The sequence below is a fragment of the Rhinoderma darwinii genome, chromosome 9 (genome assembly GCF_050947455.1).
Source record: "Rhinoderma darwinii isolate aRhiDar2 chromosome 9, aRhiDar2.hap1, whole genome shotgun sequence".
Lineage (NCBI taxonomy): Eukaryota > Metazoa > Chordata > Amphibia > Anura > Rhinodermatidae > Rhinoderma > Rhinoderma darwinii.
Genome location: NC_134695.1, coordinates 57854875 through 57873951, shown reverse-complemented (window position 1 = coordinate 57873951; position 19077 = coordinate 57854875). Strand labels below are relative to the sequence as shown.

At 42.3% G+C, this 19077-nt stretch overlaps 1 protein-coding gene across 2 annotated transcripts in view; it reads right to left on the bottom strand.

Moving 5' to 3' along the window:
* EIF3M (eukaryotic translation initiation factor 3 subunit M) overlaps positions 1-19077 on the bottom strand; it is an 81819-nt gene that overhangs the window by 1219 nt on the left and 61523 nt on the right. The window contains exons 1-10 of one of the 2 annotated variants that reach the window (XM_075837757.1): positions 14005-14113; positions 12103-12235; positions 11871-12009; positions 10050-10173; positions 9867-9961; positions 7954-8037; positions 6718-6817; positions 6104-6185; positions 1070-1213; positions 66-126 (exon numbers count right to left, since the gene is read on the bottom strand). In XM_075837757.1, the coding sequence (XP_075693872.1) occupies positions 66-126; positions 1070-1213; positions 6104-6185; positions 6718-6817; positions 7954-8037; positions 9867-9961; positions 10050-10173; positions 11871-12009; positions 12103-12235; positions 14005-14046 (1004 nt within the window). In that variant the 5' untranslated portion in view covers positions 14047-14113. Of the gene's footprint in view, positions 1-65; positions 127-1069; positions 1214-6103; positions 6186-6717; positions 6818-7953; positions 8038-9866; positions 9962-10049; positions 10174-11870; positions 12010-12102; positions 12236-14004; positions 14114-19077 lie in introns of those variants that run through there. The other variant, XM_075837758.1, reaches the window with a different exon arrangement.

The window sequence follows — 19077 nt, the reverse complement described above, 5'->3', positions numbered from 1 at the left end:
ATGTGAAATAATTAAAAAATAAAATAAAAAAAGTCTAGATTGCGGCAGGGAAATGATTGCCTTACCTCACAACAACTTTCTTATTTGTCTGGTCAATTTTGCTGTACACCATCTTTGTTTTCACGGCTAAAATTACATCAAAATGAAAGGGATACAAAATAACATTGCATAAAGTATATATGTCAAACTAAGACTATGAATTAAGGCCTACCTAAACTTTTTCTAAAAAGGTGCCTTGCCAGTGGTTGGCATACGTGCCAAAATTTCACCCGGCCATCCATGGCAACCTTAGGGCTTATGCACATGAGCATATTATGGCTCTGTACATCCTCCAAGTTGGGCCTGCTTCGGTCTGTGAGATATGGACCCTATATTGGCCGTATGTCCCAGATCGAACACAGTTCAGGGAGCCAGGCTCCTAGTATCATATTCATTTATGGTGGGATAAGTCACTGCCTCCCTGCGGAAACATTGTCCCATACTATAATCAGGTGCAGAGTACAGGACAGTAGTCCCTTGGGGAGGCAGCGACTCACGTTATCATGAATGACCAGGTCGCAGCCAGGAGTCCGGCTCCATGAACGGTGTCCAGGAAATACAGTGTGAAGCAGGCCCTGTACAGAGCCATAATACGGCAGTCACACTCCTATGGGACCCTACTGTACCGCTTTATGCCTCCGATTTCATAAGCAACTTTCTTCTGTCAGATCCCTATGAATACAACAGGAAAAAACTAAACCTAACATGCTGCATTGAATGTCTTATTACGGAGCTATTCTCTAGCTGCATTGCTACTGGGGGAGACGAGATCTGTGATACAGGAGTGTATGAGGACTTGCTATGTGACTCTGCACAGGAGAAGGGGGGGGGGTCGCCTAGTGTGAGTAGCGCTGCTATAAATGTAGGATTTGTAAGCCCATATTACTATCACTACTGCCTCAGAGTAATGTCACCATAAAAGATATATAGATAGAAGACATTTAGCTATCGCCTATGGATCGCTTCATCACATGCTCAGTTTATTGTTTTAAATCTTAAGTACTGTATATGCAAAGAGAGAGAGACTTACCATCAATTACAAACGCTTCCACGTCATCCGCCCCCAGTTGCAGCTCCTGCTGAATAGTATCAAATGAAATCTCCTTGTTTTCTACCGCCATTCCCATAAACGTAAGAAGCCGCATTTTTTCCATGTTTTGCTCATGTGAGAGACCTAAAGGGAAAAGGATTACATCAACGTAAATAAACCCGCTAATCCAAAGAGCTGTTCTATAGATTACATCGGATTATTTTGAGTAATAATTTCCAGAATTCTGCTGTCTGACAACTTCAATCCCACGGGTCTGGTCTTTCCCTTTGTATTCACAATGGACAGTAGTGCTGGACTATCTGGTGTCAGCGCAGTGGACGCACGTGTGTAAATATATTTAAAGACAGGGAGACAAATCTACACAATACAATAATGACCGCGCCACAGGATACTAAATACGTAAAAATGCATTAAGAATTCTTATTTTCTACCTTTATTTTATCTATTAATTGTCTTCGTATCACTTCTCATTTAAATTGATGTGAGAAAATAAATATTTACTCTGCTGGGATGCATAAAACGCAGGGTTTATTGCATTACAAGATGTGTAAATAAGTAAGTGTTTAATTAGCAGTAATTACAGCGAGAGAGGAGACAACATGTGATACCAAAATAAGGCATTTGGGTCAAGCATCTCAAAAATATAAAAATCAATTAGCACAAATTAACAATTAACAAATGAAGGCTGATTAACGTGTAAAGCATAAACCGGCCCGATGATCACAAAGAAATATTAGGTGTACAAGAGAGGGCGATCCGGATGACAAATTGTGATGCTTAAATTCTAATTAGTAATCAAGGAATCAGCACATTCCTACCAGAGAAATAACACAAATCAAATTAGATGCCATCTAAAATAAACTTCCCAGTACAATTAACTTCACCCAGTGCTCGGTAATGCCCGGCTATCCTGGGAATGTGTGAGACGCTGCAAGGTCATCAGTTCTTCCAGCTCTGCTTACAATGGTAGCAAAAGCTGCTTCTATGTTGTTCATGTAGGTTCACACTGGGTGTATTTTTGGACGTTGCCGCAAATTCGCAATGATAGAGCATGCTGTTTTGTTTTTTTTTGCAGCATGCAGTAAAGTGAGGCATTTATGACCCCCTTCCATTTGCTACAAATAAAAATTTTTGAGAAATCAATCATAACAGATAAACAGCACCCAGGGATCTCCCAAGGCAGATGTGGAATGATGTACTCTGTTCATACCCCTAAAATAAAATCCTTTATGGCAGCTCAACACAGAGCATGATAGCGGCTTAACCCCTTAGAGACAAAGCAATTTTCTGCTTTTTCATTTTAGTTTTTTCAAGAGCCAAACTTTTTTATTTTCCGTCAATGGAGTGGTGTGAGGGTTTTGTTTTTTTTGCTGGAGGAGTTGTAGTTGTTATTTACCACCACTTAAAGTACCAAATAATGTACTAGGGAAACCTGTGGGGTGGAATTGGGAAAAAACGGCGATTCCTCTATTGTTTTTTGTGTTTAGTTTTTACGGCTTTCACCGTGTGGTAAAAACGACAACTTAACTTTATTTTGTGGCTCAATACGATTAAAGCGATACCAAAATCGACAGATTTTTTGAAATATATTTTACTACTTTTACAAAGAAAAAAACACTACTTGTTAAAAAAAAAAAATTTGTGTCACCACAGAGAGCCATAACTTTATTTCTTTGTTGATTGAGCAGTGCGAGGGCTTATTTTTTGCGGGACGAGCTGTAGCTTTTAGAGTATGTTCGAACGCAGTGAGCAAAAACGTCTGAAAATACTGAACCGTTTTCACGCGAAAACAGCTCCTGATTTTCAGACTTTTTTTTTTTTTTTTAACAACTTGCGTTTTTCACGGCGGTTTTTGGAGCTGTTTTTCAATGGAGTCAATGAAAAACGCCTCCAAAAACAATCCCAAGTGTCCTGCACTTCTTTTGACGAACCGTCATTTTACGCGCCGTATTTTGACGGACGCGTAAAATAAAGGCTCGTGGGAACAGAACATCGTAATTCCCATTAAAAGCAATGGACAGATGTTTCTAGTCGTATTAGGGGCGGTTTTTCAGGCTTAATTCAAGGCATAAAACACCCGAATTACGTCTGAAACCACTGCGTGTGAACATACCCTTATTGGTACATAACTTTTTGATCACTATTCCATTTATTTTTTTATTTTTAGAGTAAGGTGCTCAAAAAACAGCGATTTTGACGTTTTAAATTAGTTTTTTATGGCATTTACCGTGCGAGTTAATGTTATATTCTTATAGTTTGGGCTTTTACAGACACAGCGATACCAATTTTTTTTTTTTTTAATTTGACATTACTTTAAGAGGAAAAATGTGAAAGGGCTTTTTTTTAATTTTTACTACTAAAACTGTAAACTTTATTTTTACAAATTTTTTAGTCCCCCTATAGGACTTGAACCAGCGATCGTTTTTCCAGGTTTCTGTTCAGCCGTGGCAGGGCTTAACAGAGGCAGAGAGAAGGCAGACCTGGGGGGGGGGGGGGGGTCTTCATTGGGCCCCTGTGCGGCCATGACAACCATGGGCACCCCGCGATCGCATTTCCTGGCCGTTAATCCTGGGTGTCAGCTGTAACACACAGAAGAGATTCGCTCAGGAAACTAAATCATGCAAACATATACTGTGTCGTAAACAGAGCAGCCGACAAACAGCACAAAAGGATCCAAAGCTATGGCCTGTATGTTTAAATCTGTATTAAGGGAAAAAGAACCTTCGCTTCCTCTTACGCATGATCCAGTAAATAGACCGACATTTCCAGTGTATTGCTTCTCCCGTCTCATGTCAGATCTAGTTGTCAAAATCGCAGCGTATTTATTTCTGAAATGCGTCATTTACCTTGTTTGGCATTGGCTCTGACCCCTTTCCAGAGAAAGGTAGAATGGAGGTGACCGGGGGAAGGGATTCAATATGGAAAATGTAATTGTAATGCGCGCAATAGCTGATGGACCTGTGCTCTTTTGAAACAGTCAATTACACATGAATGGGGGAGCGGCTCAGTGTTAATGACGACTCCCTTTTCCCTTGGTCTGTAAATAAAAGAGCTGCTGACATTACATTCCATCACACGGACGCACGCTATGAAACAAATTAACAGCAACAGACGGGAGCGCCAAGTTTGCAGGACCCCAAGTCTACAGTTTTGTGTTTTCCTTACAAGTCTATTGACACTTTTCTTAATCACCCGCGCTGCATGGAGAGCAGAAATGTGGAGGCACCTGCCGGTCTTCACCATCATCAATCTATAGCAATGGAGAAAAACAGCTCGCAATCACCGATGGTTCCGAATTCCAATATCCATCATCCAAAACGACAGTAGATACAACTGTATGGCTTCATGTATTCCTGTTTGATTGGCTGAGAAGATACTAGAGAGTTTCCCCTACACAGAGGAGTTATCCGGACCCTCTAATTATTTATTTTTGGGAGGGGCAGTTGATGATCAGCTCATATGTGAATGGGGCAGCCCAAAAGTCCCGACTGCAAATGCTGGGAAGAAAGGAGGATCGAGACACGAGTCCAAAAGGTGCCCATACCATTACATAGAAGTTGGCCATAATAGCACATTTTGACTTTCAGCAGAAGGAAAAAAGTTACACAAGCTCCACTTCAAAACGGAGGTCAAATATGTTGGATATTATTGACTGCCCCGTGATTATAATAGTCTATGTAAAGTCTCAGCGTCAATGGCAAACAGTATACTGCGATTTGCGTGCGTGCACAGCATCATTTCCTTGATATTCATATTAGTTCTGATTGGTCTAAAATCTGTCTAAACCCGCTATATAAAAGAGGAATTTCAGTTTGAACAAAAACTTAGAATAAAAAAAAAAAAAAGAACATTTTCTATATACTTTGTGTATCATTTCCTCAGATTGCTCTGCTTGCAGTCATTGAATGGGAACCTTGATTCTTCCAGAAAACCTGTCATGGTCATGTGATGATCACATAAATGCACAGTTTGTTAGTTATCAAACCCATCGCCAGGCACATGTGTGATCACCACCCAACCAGGCAAATATTCATCCTCTTGAAGCAAGCAATGAAGGGTCCCATTAAATGACTGCAAACGGAGATCTTGGAAACAGTGAAGAATTGATACACGACGAATATTAGAAAAATACTTTATTTATTAAAACCAAAAAAATCCATTTCAAGTGGCCATAGTAAAAGATTCTCCCACAATCTGGTAAGTGTTTGGGTACACAGGGCATGGTGCCTGGATGGCAGTCTACTAGAAAATGTGACAGAGATGCTCCAGAGTAAAATCCTAGAAGATGCGCCACGCAATAGTCCAAGACTGCCGCAAAACTCAACCTGCTAAACACTGTACAAGTGAATTTTGCACATCCTGATAACACGGACGTCACATTGCTGACGAGAAATACAACTAGTCTCGGATCACACATCCAGTGTGGAGCTTTTGCTGCCTGTGGGAATATTATTATTTTTTTTGCCAAAACAGGGATGACAGATACTTCTTGGCCTCTATTAAGTAAACTAGGCTCTCCCCATAACAAGAGCATAGGATTTCCTTAGACATATGAAGGACGGAGCAGCATATCAGGAGATAAATGACAGCACGATGTGTCCACTTAGTGGGTTTGCTGAACAATTTTCATTCTTTATTGCAGACAACCAAATTATTTGGTCATTAATTATGTAACGGGACTCCAGCCACTCCTCTAAAGGGTTAAATTAATGGTAAACTGCGACAATGTATATAAATGTAGGACATAGTTACTGCAATTGTGTCCCTTCAGGCAATATGACAAGTTTAATTCCTCAGCAAGACACTTTTTTTTTTTATTATGTGACCATCACGTCCCGTCCCTAAGGGCACGGCGGTGTTTTTGGTCCATGTTACAATATATAGGAAAATAGGTGCGGACCCATTAGAAATAAAAAAAACTTTCATTTGGGATGCAGCATGGACTGAAAACACCCAGATATTGTTTCAATACTACAATGATTGAGGTACTTTACAGGTCACAAGTTCACTTACCCAGAGAATCAATAAAATCTTTGTTATTCTGGTAAAACTTGACATACGAAGAAAGCTTCGCACTCACGAATATCGTCAGGAGCTTAGAAAAAAAAAACAGGAATGTTATTTTTGTTTTTTTACATTTTTTCATGAAGAAATAAAGGCTACATGTATATTATAAGTAGCTTCTGCTGATGCCACCATTCTCTTCAATGTTAAAAGGGGTTGTCCCCCCACAGACATATCACCTATTGACAGGTGTCTGATCGCAAGAGGCCCTTCCACTGGGACCCCACCGAACATTAAAACGGGTTGCCGGGCCCCCTAGAGAACTTTGAATGGAGCGGCGGTCAAGCATATTCGGTGCAACTCCATTCAATATCTCTGGAACTGACAAACCGCAGAGTACAGCGCCCGGCTGTTTCCGTCAGCCCTTATAGACGGACATTGAATGTAATGGTAGGGTCCTTGCTCCACCGCTATTACTCAAAGTTCCCCTCACCGCAGTTGTTCAGTGAGCAGTGACGGGGGGGGGGGGGGGGCTCAGCGATCTGACATTTTTCCTATACTGTGGATAAAGGTCTATTATGGGACATCCCCTTTTCATATTAGGAAAACAAAATGTTACTTACATCGTGAATAAGTTCCCCTTCCAAAAATTTCACTGGTTTCAGAGCGAGAAGGTGATCAAGCAAGAACTTCTTGGGATCCTTTAAAGCTCTCACAATGCATCTAAGTAAAAAAAAACAAAAACAAACTAAGGACACGCTATAATGGAACCAAATCATTATCATCATGCGTTCAACCCCATCCCCCTTCATCAAATCCACACAAATATTTTTAACCCCTTAATGACCGGGCCTGAAAAGGTGTTTAATGACCAGCTACATTTTTTCGTTTTTACTTCTCTGCAGCCATAACTTTTTTTTTATTTTTTCGTTGACGTGACCGTATGAGGCCTTGTTTTATGCGGGAGAAATTTGGCATTGTTTTTCTTGTTTATTTTTTATCCTGTTTATGTTTCACACTAAATAACCCGTTAGGTTAATTGTTCAGGTTATTAGGGTCATTTAGATACCGAATATTTTTAGTTTTTTTTGTTTAGATTTAGTGTAGGGGCAATAAAATTTTATGCAAAATAATGACTTTTTTTGTCATCTCTTAATGTGATTAAAAAGTAACTATTTATAACTTTATTATTTACTTGTAATGTATTAGCATACTCCTGTATGCGAATACATTACACTGTGTCACTGACACAGGCTGCTATTAGGGCAGCACATAGTGTGCCCCAACAGCAGGCAAACTGAACAGGCAGCCCTGGGGTCCATTCTAGGTCCCCAGGGCTGACTGCAGAGGGATTCCCTGCTCTTTGATCACCGGGTTTCCGATGACGACATCAAAGAGGGAAACTACCTTCGATCTTGCCACGGTCACGGTCTGCGGCGATCAAAGGGTTAAACAGCTGGGGTCTAAATGTTTTCGGATCCCAGCTGTATTCAGTTACAGCTCCTGCTTAGAGGATGATAGATAGAAGGAGATAGATATGAGAGAGATAGATATGAGAGAGATAGGAGATAGATAGATATGAGAGAGATAGGAGATAGATAGATATGAGAGAGAGAGAGATAGATAGATATGAGAGAGAGAGAGATAGATAGAAATGAGAGAGAGAGAGAGAGAGAGAGAGAGAGAGAGAGAGAGAGAGAGAGAGAGAGAGAGAGAGAGAGAGAGAGAGAGAGAGAGAGAGAGAGAGAGAGAGAGAGAGAGAGAGAGAGAGAGAGAGAGAGAGAGAGAGAGAGAGAGAGAGAGAGAGAGAGAGAGAGAAATGAGAGAGATAGATATGAGATAGATAGAAGATATATTACTTATGTGCATCTACACGGGCCTGAGACGCGTTGTCATCCGTGTAACTTCCCAGTAGCTCCACCATCACTTTAGCGGCTTCCTCACTGTAAAGAAAAGGCTTATGTCAGGGTTCAGGTGCAAACACGAATCTAGATACACAAATGCAATTATAAAAGGAATCTAAATCAGACAATAAGGACTCTAAAGAGAGTAGAAACAAGATGTGAATAGACTGACGGCCACATGCAAAACCAAGGGAACACGTTGGCAAAACCCTGTACATACAAAGCCATCAACTGATCAGTTCTGATATATCGGAAAGTTAAACTGATCCACGTAATTAATAAAAACATTCGTCGCCCCCCCGACAGTGAGCTTTTGGGCCGGGGGGGGGGTCCACTGCTGGGACTCAATCAACTTATCAGCAGGGGAACGTGGTGACCAGTGTTCATTTTGGCATCCTTTGAGAGGTATAGACCTTCTGTATATTGCGCGGACACACCGTCTATTTCAGAGTGAGAACCGCTCTTTGTCGTGATCACACGTCAGACAGACCCCCCAAAAACGTTTTTCATTGACATTCTATTCATTGCAATCAGTTCCTTTATGTTTTGGGTAAACCTCCTGCCACACAACTGAGCAGGACTGCGTATAATCTTCTACACAGACACGCCGACGGAGAGAAGCAGCAGCGACCATAACGTCCGCTCGTCACACACAGAACAGCGACATTTTCCTTTGATATAATTGCTAAGCTGATTCACCAGAAAATGTTTTATCTGCGCTGGGATCTCGGTCAGTCCCATGGAGAATGAATTGTGCAGCATCGGGCATGCAGTGGACTTGGTATCCCCGTTCTTGTAAAAGGTAGCGGGTCCCAGCAATCAAACAGTTAATCACCTATAACGTGGATAGGGGATAATTTGTTATGGTCGGACAACTCTAGATGACGGGAATCAGTGATGCGGGACCATGAACAGAGAGCAGAAGTTCCTAAATTATCCTCTTGCATCACATCAGCATCGGTGTTTATTTTTTACTGCCAATTCATCAATCCTAGGGCTTATTCACACGGGATAATCGGCCACGTGACGGACGTTTTTATTTTTTGACGGCCGTCACACGGCTGCATTAAAACGAACGTACTTCCATGGGACCGGTTTTTTAAATGGACCGTGTGAACAGCCCGTGAAAAAATAGGACATGTCCTATTTTTGCCCATTTTCACTAGTCCCTCAATAGATTGACGTCTATGAGGGATCTGTGAAATCGGGTACCGCACGGATGCAAATAGGATGTTTTTCACGGCTGATTTGACACCTGTTCGTGTGAATTGTTCTCCCAACCGCAAAAATGACACTGCCCAATCTTTTCATTGCACGAACATCTCATTTACATTAGTCCCTACTTCAAAACTCATAACCTAACTGGTCTGTATACACCCAAAACAGTCAGGAGGGGAGGGGGACCTACACACCAATGCTACAGCATCAGCCTTTATGAATGACAGCCGGTGCAGGCAGCGGAGCACCCAGATTGTAGCTGCCGTTTGGGACACTGGTAAGGTATGAACAAGGCCAATGAGGGGTGGGGGACACTAAAGCCCTCCTACATCATACAGAACATTTCTGACACACAGGTCGACCTTTTCTGAGACTGGAGTACTAGTCGCCGTGATTTATTAAAAGGCGCACACCTCTAAATATATTTGGTGCATTTAGCACTGCCGGAGGCGGAAAAACAAATCCGATCCCGCCAACACCAAAGGGTTCAGCCGACTTAGACAGCTGGACGGTAATTTGAGCAGCATCAGCCATTATATGCTAGTTTTACCAAGGTTAACTTTTGCATAAGCATGAAACACTGTACTGTTCAACCACCTCAAAGCAAGCAGAGGTATATGTACCCTGCTTCTTATCTGAAAGCCAAGTACCTCTTTTTGCATTCCACAAGTGCCTCATAGAGCAGTCGGAGCATAATGTGCTTCTTTTCTGTGCTGAGGTCCCAGTCAATGATCCATTTCCGAACCTAAAGTATATAAAATACCGTAAGAAAAAAAAATGTAGCACTGATACAAATATATATACATATCTCATCACATGAGGAGGGCACTGACCTGGTCAAGATCTGTTGGAATGTATACTATCGCTCCACAGGTAGTTGCCACCTTTATGAGGGCACAGTACACCATGTACCTGACCGGGGTGCTCTTATCCATGCCATGGAAAAGATTGCTCAACCTGTAAAGAATCATACGGAATACTTGAAACAAGATGCAAAAAAAAAAAATACAATAATGCATTAAACTGGCTGAAGATGTATCAGGATCAATGCGGTCTACAAAAAAATAAAATAAAGAAAAATCTGCGATTTAACTCCTTGAAGCCTGAGGATTTTTTATTTTATTTCTCCTCTTTGCATTCTAGCAGGTACAACGGTTACATTTTTTGATCAATGCAGCTGTATGACGCGTTCTTTTTTGTGGGACGAGTTGTAATTTATGTAAGTGTCATATTTGCCAGATATAAAAAAATAAATATTTTGTTGCAATTTTATTTTTTATGGTTTACAACGATCATAAATGACGCTGTAAATGTATCGTACAGGTGGTTACGATGGTGAAGATACCAAATGCATCTGTATTATTTTCGATTTTTGGACTTCTATTTAATAAAGTTTGTTTGTAAAACAAATGAAAACGTGTGTGTGTTTTTTTAACTTTTTTTTCCTCAACATGACTTGATTTTCGACTATAATATAGCGGCAGATATCTATATGCCGATACATTAGCCTTTGTACTTCTAATACCAAAGTATGCCCTAACAACAGGCGGTATGGTCAGACAGCCATGGGGGCCTTCACTGGACCCTCTGCCCATACTAGGTATGGGCTCAGATTTTTGGAGGTTATCAAAAGGACCCCCTCCCAGTCTCTTCCTTTGAATGCCGCAATCAGCGTTGATCGCACCATTCAAAGGGTTCTAGGGGTATTCCCAGCTCAGACATTTATAGCAGATCCACAAGATATGCCATACTTGTCGAATAGGTGCAGGTCCCAGAGGTGGAACCTGCATCTTCCTCAAGAACGGGGCCCCTTGACGCCCTTCCTACCTTCTGTGCTGGGCTCCGGCCACTGACTGACAAGGTGGCTGGGTTTTCTGGAAACAGCCAAGCTTCTCTTTCTACACGGTTTCTAGACCTCCCATAAAAGTTTGGCTGGGCAATTTAAGCAAAAAATAAAAAGGAAGGAAGATACCAGCGTAGAGAACAGACGTCAAAATGTTCATCCATATTCAGGAGGAATAACAGGAACGGCACAAGGCAGAGTTATGAGAAAAGCTGCTCCAGAATTGCTATTTCATGCGGGATACAAGAATTTACTAAATCATACATATAGGAGAGGTGACCGGTTAACGTGACCAGATAGTGACACCCATGACAGGAGGACCAAGAATTATCACCTAAATAGAAAATCCTTAGTTCAGAATTATTATTATCCTAGACCATTTTGATGGGACATGTATGTATATGTCCGGCAGCGAATAGACCAATCTATGGGTAGTCCAGAAAATACTAGTCTTGGCACAGGAACACCTTAGGCCCCATTCACACGGCCATGCCCGTAATCACAGTCAGCGATTATGGGCACGGCCAGCCGCTGGCGGCACGGACAGCCACCCGCATTTTCTATCCGTGCTCCTATACAAAGTATGGGAGAACGATCCGTAAAAAGCAATAGATAGGACATATCCTATCATTGGTGGAGGCTTTCTACAGCTCGCCTTCCCGTAAATATATGTGGTCAATAGAAATGAATGGGTCCGTAATTGCGGACAGATCTTACGGTCGTGTGCATGGGGCCTTAGACTATACACTCCTTGAGAAAACGATTTGCATCTTGCCCGTGCCTTGCAGTACACTGGGGAGGGATTACTCACAGTTGCAGTCTTAATGACGGACGTTCACCTTCCCGAAATTTGACAAGTTTCTCACATAGACTTTCAATGAGAGCTTCCTGCTTATCTGGCTCCAGTATCAGCAGCAGCGACACCACACTATTCATAATACTCTCAACATCTGTGAGCGAGAAACATCGCAACAGTCATTAGATGGCGCATACAACAAGGAACGGCTGACATCAGAGACGACTATGCCGACTGTCATCCGTACCTTTATCGTCCTCCTTCAGGCAGACATCACAGGCCTCAATGATTTGGGCCAAGTCAATGTGAAGCCCTCCATCTGAATTCTCCTCTGAGATCTCTGCACTTTTAGATTTCAAATATGCACGAAGCTCTGCCGCCTGGAAGAGAGGAATAATTATTTAAAGGAGACAACAAAACCTTATCACCAAACAGCAGTCTGACACAGCAATTCCCTGGACAGCAGAAATGCACTTGAGGACGTTGATGGGGGATGGGTGAAATTAGAAAAACATAGGTGCTTTCTCCCAGAAACAGCCTTAATCTTGTCCAGAAGTCTTGTCTCGCATTGTAACTCCCATCGGTTGACCGTTTCTGGAAGAAGACGACCCTGTTTTTCTCATTTCACACATTTTGTTGCAATGCAAAGGGTGAAACGTGCATGTAAAACGGATTCTCCGTGGAACATTTCTGCTGTGTCTGGACTTCAAGAGGACCTATTACTTCTCCGGACATCTGTTTTAGTAAATACTTGTATTCCCCATGAAATAATTCTGGAGCAGCTTGTATTAGGACTCTGCGTTGTGCCGTTTCTCTTATGAATAAATTGACAGCTGGGAGTTACCAGCTGGGGGTGTGTCCTTATCCAGACTGACAATAGCCAATCAGTGCTGCCGGAGTGAGACTGTAGGAACACGCCCTTTTGACAAGAGGAATGGTAACACCCAGTTGTCAAATTATTTATAAATTTCTAGGAGGAATAACAGAGGAATGGCACAACGCAGAGTTCTAAGAAAATATGCTCCAGAACGGTCTACTTTTTTTAAATACTCGTATTCTCCATAAAATACAATCTTGGGAGAAATGACAGATCCGCTTTAACCTTCAGCTTTTTGCCTTCGCAACGGCGCTCCCGACCTCCCGCTGTGTTCAAGAGAATGGGTGTTGTAGTTCACTGCACAGTGGGGGTTGAGGGGTACTGGCCGCTGTCCAGAAAACGTAAAAAACAAAGTCACATCGCTTAACCAGCTTTGGCCCGGAGTGTCATTTTAATCAAGAAGGCAAACCCCGTGAATATGCCCTATTATGGGATATAGACGTCATAGAGCGGGGTCCCCTCTGTAAAGCTCCCGTTCTGGCAGACTCAAGTCGTCTATGTATTACATGGGTGCCCATTCTACCGCTGGCGGGGGACATGACTTCCCCAAAGGTGTCTCCAGGTCCATAGCCCAATATTCCAGTAGCAGCCAATGCAAATATTGGATGACTATTGTGGTTACACATGTACATTGGCTCCTGTATTGGTATAATGGTGGCACCCTGGCACGGGGTCACACAGGAGTTGCAGTCAATGGTAACAGCGGCAACTGCACTGGGCGCCCAAAGTTTTGCAAACATGGCAAGATCCAAACTACGAGGAAAATTTTGCTAAACTAATGCAAGGAAAAAGTGGATCTGTTACTCATGTTTCCCATAGGGAAATTTTATTTACAAAAGCGGTTACCCAAAGCAACCAATCAGGAGGATGCTGTCATTTTCCAGGGAGACTCAGAAAAATAAGAGGTGGTATCTGATTGGCTGACATGGGTAACTCCTCCACAACCAATCAGATATCAGCTCATTTATTGCCGTAAATTTAATTGGTTGCTATGGGCAACTGCACACATTTTCTCCCACAGTTTATCTGTAAAGCAACAGTCACACATCACTGATTATTGGAAATTGGATTGAATCGCATGACAGTGACCAAGTGATCGTAAAGCCATGCTGAATATTCACTTCTCCATATGCTGTTGAATCAAAAGTCCCAGCAAACGCTCAGGCTTTGTCACCAGTTCATCCACACCTATCCATTCAGCGTCCTATCGCTTCATTAGGACTTGGGATAGGAACGAGTGGACATTGCACAAAGCTGCCAGAATCCCCTCACCTGATCCTCCTCGGACACATCAATAAAAGCCGGGACACTCATGGCTACACGGCCTTCTATCGCACGCCGCCTAAGCACCGGAAAAGGGAGAGGAGCCGACGAGCACTTCCGGGTCAGGATTCGGAGGCATGACGTTAGGTAAGCGACAGTATAAAGCGAGCATGCGCAATGTAGTAAACTAAAAGCGTCGCCATACGTGGGAGTCTCGGCCATTTTGTTGGTTTCCATAGTTTGGGTATCTTGGTTGGAGGCGGGGTTGTTATATGAACGCTAAGCTGTTTCTCAAATGTACATATAAATAAAGCTGGTCATTGAAAGAAGCTGAAGTCCTGCTGGAAATTAAATTTTTTGTCAATTAATTAAAGAAATTTCATTTACAAGGGATAAATAACCAAGATGTTATAGTATAACAGCCCACTGAGTGAATAATTATTACATAAGACTGTTGCAGCTAAGGAGTTGCTGTATACATTTACATTCATCTATCCCACTTAGTAAATATACCATTTTAATTATAAGTAAATGAGGAAAATTGAAACTGACCCTAAGGACATGTTCACATGGAGTATTTTTCCTAAGAAAAAATTAGAGGGGGGGGGGGGGGGTTTATCTGGAATTCCGTTGCAGAAACCTGAGGCTAATCCTCGGATTTCTACTGCGGGCTTGCAGTAAAAACTGCACTTTTTTTGCATCCAGATTTGCCCCTGACATCACTGAAAATTCATTGAAAACAATGGGAGGCTTTACACGTTGATTACAATGTAGAAGACGCATCGTAATCAGTGTAAATTATCCGCCGTGAGGACATGGCCTAAGGTCATGTTCACACCTTCTTGATTTGATGAGTAATTAGTAGCGGATTCTGCGCCTAAATCCTCACCAAATCTGCTGATATTCAGCATCCAATGAAACTAAATGGGGTTTTTGTAACCCCATTCCCATGGTCCGAAAAGTCAGCAAAGTATAATAAATATGCTGCAGATTTGAAAATCCAAAGCATGTTCATAAGGGCACGTTCAGACGTGGCAGAAATTTTCCGCTGCAAATGTTGGTGCAGATTTGGGGCAATTACGAAACGAATCTGCACCAACATTTGCATATTTGACAGGTAATTCAGACGTTGCTGCCACAGATTTCAGTTTTTGCATTGCAAAAGCTGAAATCCGCAGTGAAATTCCGCTTCTTCTCTGCAACAGACAGTGCATGCTGCGGACTGAAAATTCCACACCGCAGCCTATGGTCCGCAGCGGAGTTTTCCGCAATGTCTGAACTAACTTTCCTAAAAATGTATAGAAACAATTGTAAAAAACGGACGCTGGAGAATTCCACAGCAATTCCGCCATGTCTGAATCTGCCCTTATTCCCGTGGATTCTGCACAGAAAAAAATGCAGATTACATTGAATTATGATGGAGTTAGTCCTCATGCAGATCTTCTAGCGTATCCGCAGCAAAAAATTCTGAAAATTCCACGGCGGCGTAGATCAGTTTTGATTCAGTTTTTGGCTCAGCTTTTGAGCCTAAGAGTATGTTCACACACAAACTCAAAAACGTCTGAAAATACAGAGTTGTTTTCAAAGGAAAACAGCTCCTGATTTTCAGATGTTTTTTTAAGCCACTCGCGATTTTCCCAGCGTTTTTTACGGCCGTTTTTGGAGCTGTTTTTTATAGAGTCTATGAAAAACGGCTCCAAAGACGTCCCGAGAAGTGACCTGCACTTTTTTTTCGCGGCAGTTTTTTTACATGGCCGTTTTTCAAAATGGCCACGTAAAAAAATGGCCCGTCGGAACAGAACGCAGTTTTTCCCATTGAAATCAATGGACAGATGTTTGGAGGCGTTCTGCTGCCGTTTTTTCGGCCATTTTTCGGGCGTTTACGGCCCGAAAAACGGCCGAAAATAGGCCGTGTGAGCATACCCAAACACTCAAAAGAAAGGAGATGCATCAGTCCTTTCGTCATACTTTTTCACTTCTGGCCTGGCTAGAAAACTGAGCCAAAAAAAACACCAGGAACTGCTTAAACACTGCGTGTGTAATCTTGGCCTAATGCAAATCCAACACGTGTGAACATAACCTAATGAATAATAACAGATCCTAGAAATGGAACATGATAGATTACAATCTGTCTTGGATCCTGTAAAAATGTAAGCTATGATGCCAATATTAAAAGAGTCCATAATGAACTTCCACAATACACCCGAAACAGGAAACCAGCAGAATTCTAAGGGTAAGGTCACACGGAGTGGCCCTGACACGGTGCGGCTGTCAAACAGCCTGTTAGTGGCCGCACGTTAATGCGGGTAAACCGTCCCTTTATCTGCAGAATCGTGCGGCCATGAATTAACACACCCTTTATGGGCGCACGATTTTGCAAGTTACAACAAGTTACCCCCTATTCATTCTCTATGGCAGCGCCGGAAAAACCCGAACACTGCACTCGGCTATCTCCGGCGCTCCCATAGAGAATGAATGGAGCGGCAGTGCGCATGAGCGTGTAACCAGAATACCCCATAACAAGGTATTTGACAGCTGCGCCTACATAGTGCCATCACGGTTGTTGGCCGCGTTGCGACCGTGTCAGGGCCGCTACGTGTGGCCTTACCCTAAAGGTCCTTTTACATGGGTCAATGTGGGCTATGAAAACGAGCGCCGATCATCGAGACAGCTCGTTGATTGGCGCTCATTTGCTCTTTTTACGCGGAGCAATGATTGGTTATGTATGGGGACGAGCGATCGTTACTACAATCGTTCGTCCCCATATGTTTCCATCATGTCGGCAGCACATCTCTATGTTTACACAGGGAGATATGCTGCCGACAACAATAATATTTATTGCTGCATAAACGATACAATCAGCCGATGAACGAGCGCAATGATCAGGAACGAGCGATCATATAAATGCTCGTTTTCCCGATCATTGGCTCGTGTAAAAGGGCATTGACATTTGATCGCAGGATTAACCAGAACACAATGTGTCCGACTTTTGCGATAGACGCAAGGTTGTCCGCAACCCTGTTTCCCATAGGGAGGCATTGCGATCAACGTAATCCTGCAATTTTACTGCATGTCTGCACATATCAATCCTGTTTTATGTTTGAATTTTTTTTTTTCCTTCTCGTAAGTTTCATGGACAGTGTCACTTGTACGTAGTAAATTACAATAAGCCATTCATAGTAGATTTCGTTGCGTGACAGTAAACAAAGCCGTGTTCCTTAGCGGAGATTCGAGATAACATTGTGCTGTGCAGCCATTTTTTCGGCACTGCCTGTTCTCCCGCCTCAGAAGTTCTCACTGGAATGTGTACGTTTTATGCCAGGAAAGCAGCAGCTGTGATGATTACTTATTAAACCAGGCATCTTGAGGCTGGTACTGCTACCCTGCTACAGACGTGTTTACACAAACCATGAATCACACGCTCGCTCGCAATTATTTGCAAATATTTATAGCTGGTATGGAAAAAAATGGGAAATTAGCTGACTTTAACTTAAAGGGACTCTGTCACCAGTTTATTAATTCCCTATCTCCCAACGCCTCATGCACACGACCGTGTGCGCCGGCCGAGTCCCGTCAGTGATCCATCAGGACATGTCCTATCTTTCCTCGGATCGGAGACTCGGATCATTTTTCACGGACCCGATTCACCCGCTAAAGTGAATGGGTCCGTGAAGACTATCGGGTGCCACTCGGATGCCGTCAAAAACAGCCCGAGTGGCACAACGGTTGTGTGCATGAGGCGTTACTAATGTAATAGGCGCTATGATGCTGATAACTACAGTGTGATTTGTTTTAAAAAAATGTTTAATATTTTAAAAGTTTTGTTAATTTTTATACATATGCTAATTTGGCTCTAAGGGTATGTTCACACGGCAAACAAAAAACAGCTGTAAAATAAGGAGCTGTTTTCAGGGGAGACAGCCTCTGATTTTCAGCCTTTTTTGCGTTTTTTTACGGCCATTTTTGGAGCTGTTTTTCTATTGACCCAATGAAAAACGGCTACAAAAATGGCTCAAGAAGTGACATGCACTTCTTTTTACGAGGCATTTTTTTTTACGGGACCTTTTTAAAAACCGGCCGCGTAAAAAAAGTCCCCGTCGGAACAAACCGCAGTTTTTCCCATTGAAATCAATGGGCAGATGTGTGTAGGCGTTCAGCCTCCGTATTTTTAGCCGTTTTTCTGGGTGTTTACGGCCCCAAAAACGTCTGAAAATAGGCCGGGTGAACATACCCTAATAGCCAAATAGGAGGTTACATCTTATTTTCACTCTGGGTGTGAAAGAAACTGTATGACGCTGTCCAATCAGCATCAATCAGCATCATACAGGTCCTCTCTTCACAGCACAGCGTGATCTCAGCTTCAATCGCGAGATCATGCTGTGTTATCACTTCCGGCCGCAGGTCCTTCACTCAGCAGTACTCCAAGAACTGCTGTGGATGAGAGTCATAAAGAGAAAGTATAAGGGCAGATTTACTAATTCTGTATAAGTTTTAGACAGCGTAAACTGAGACAAAACAGTCAGAAAATGAGCCAAATTTATCAAAGTGGTGCACGCTGTATGACAAATTTAGCGCATTTAGCGCATTTTGCTGGACATACTATACAATTTTTTCTTCCTTATATCACCTATTATTTGGTTTCGTTTACGGAAAATTTTGCATAAAAATGTTGGCACATTTTTGGTGCATAGTGTCACATTTTAAGTCACGCCCATTCCCGATGGTCACACCCCTCTCCAACAAAGCAACACCTCATTTTGAGCATGAAAACATTTTTTTATTAAACCGCTATTAAATGGGGCGCACAGCATGTATTCCAGAATTTTGTCTCCATTTGAGCCAGCATTATGGCACATTTTTAATAGTAAATCTGCCCCAATATCTTTATTAAATAATTCATAGTAATGCCACAATTTAAGAATCTGAGAAACATAGCAAAAGGGGCACAGGATGGTAACATCCCTGCCACTGTAGATAACAGATAGTAAACCCCTGCTACAATTAATGCAATGTACAATAGCAATCATATGGGGTATAAATCAGTAATGAATTTACTCCCATGCCAAACAAAATGTAAAACTC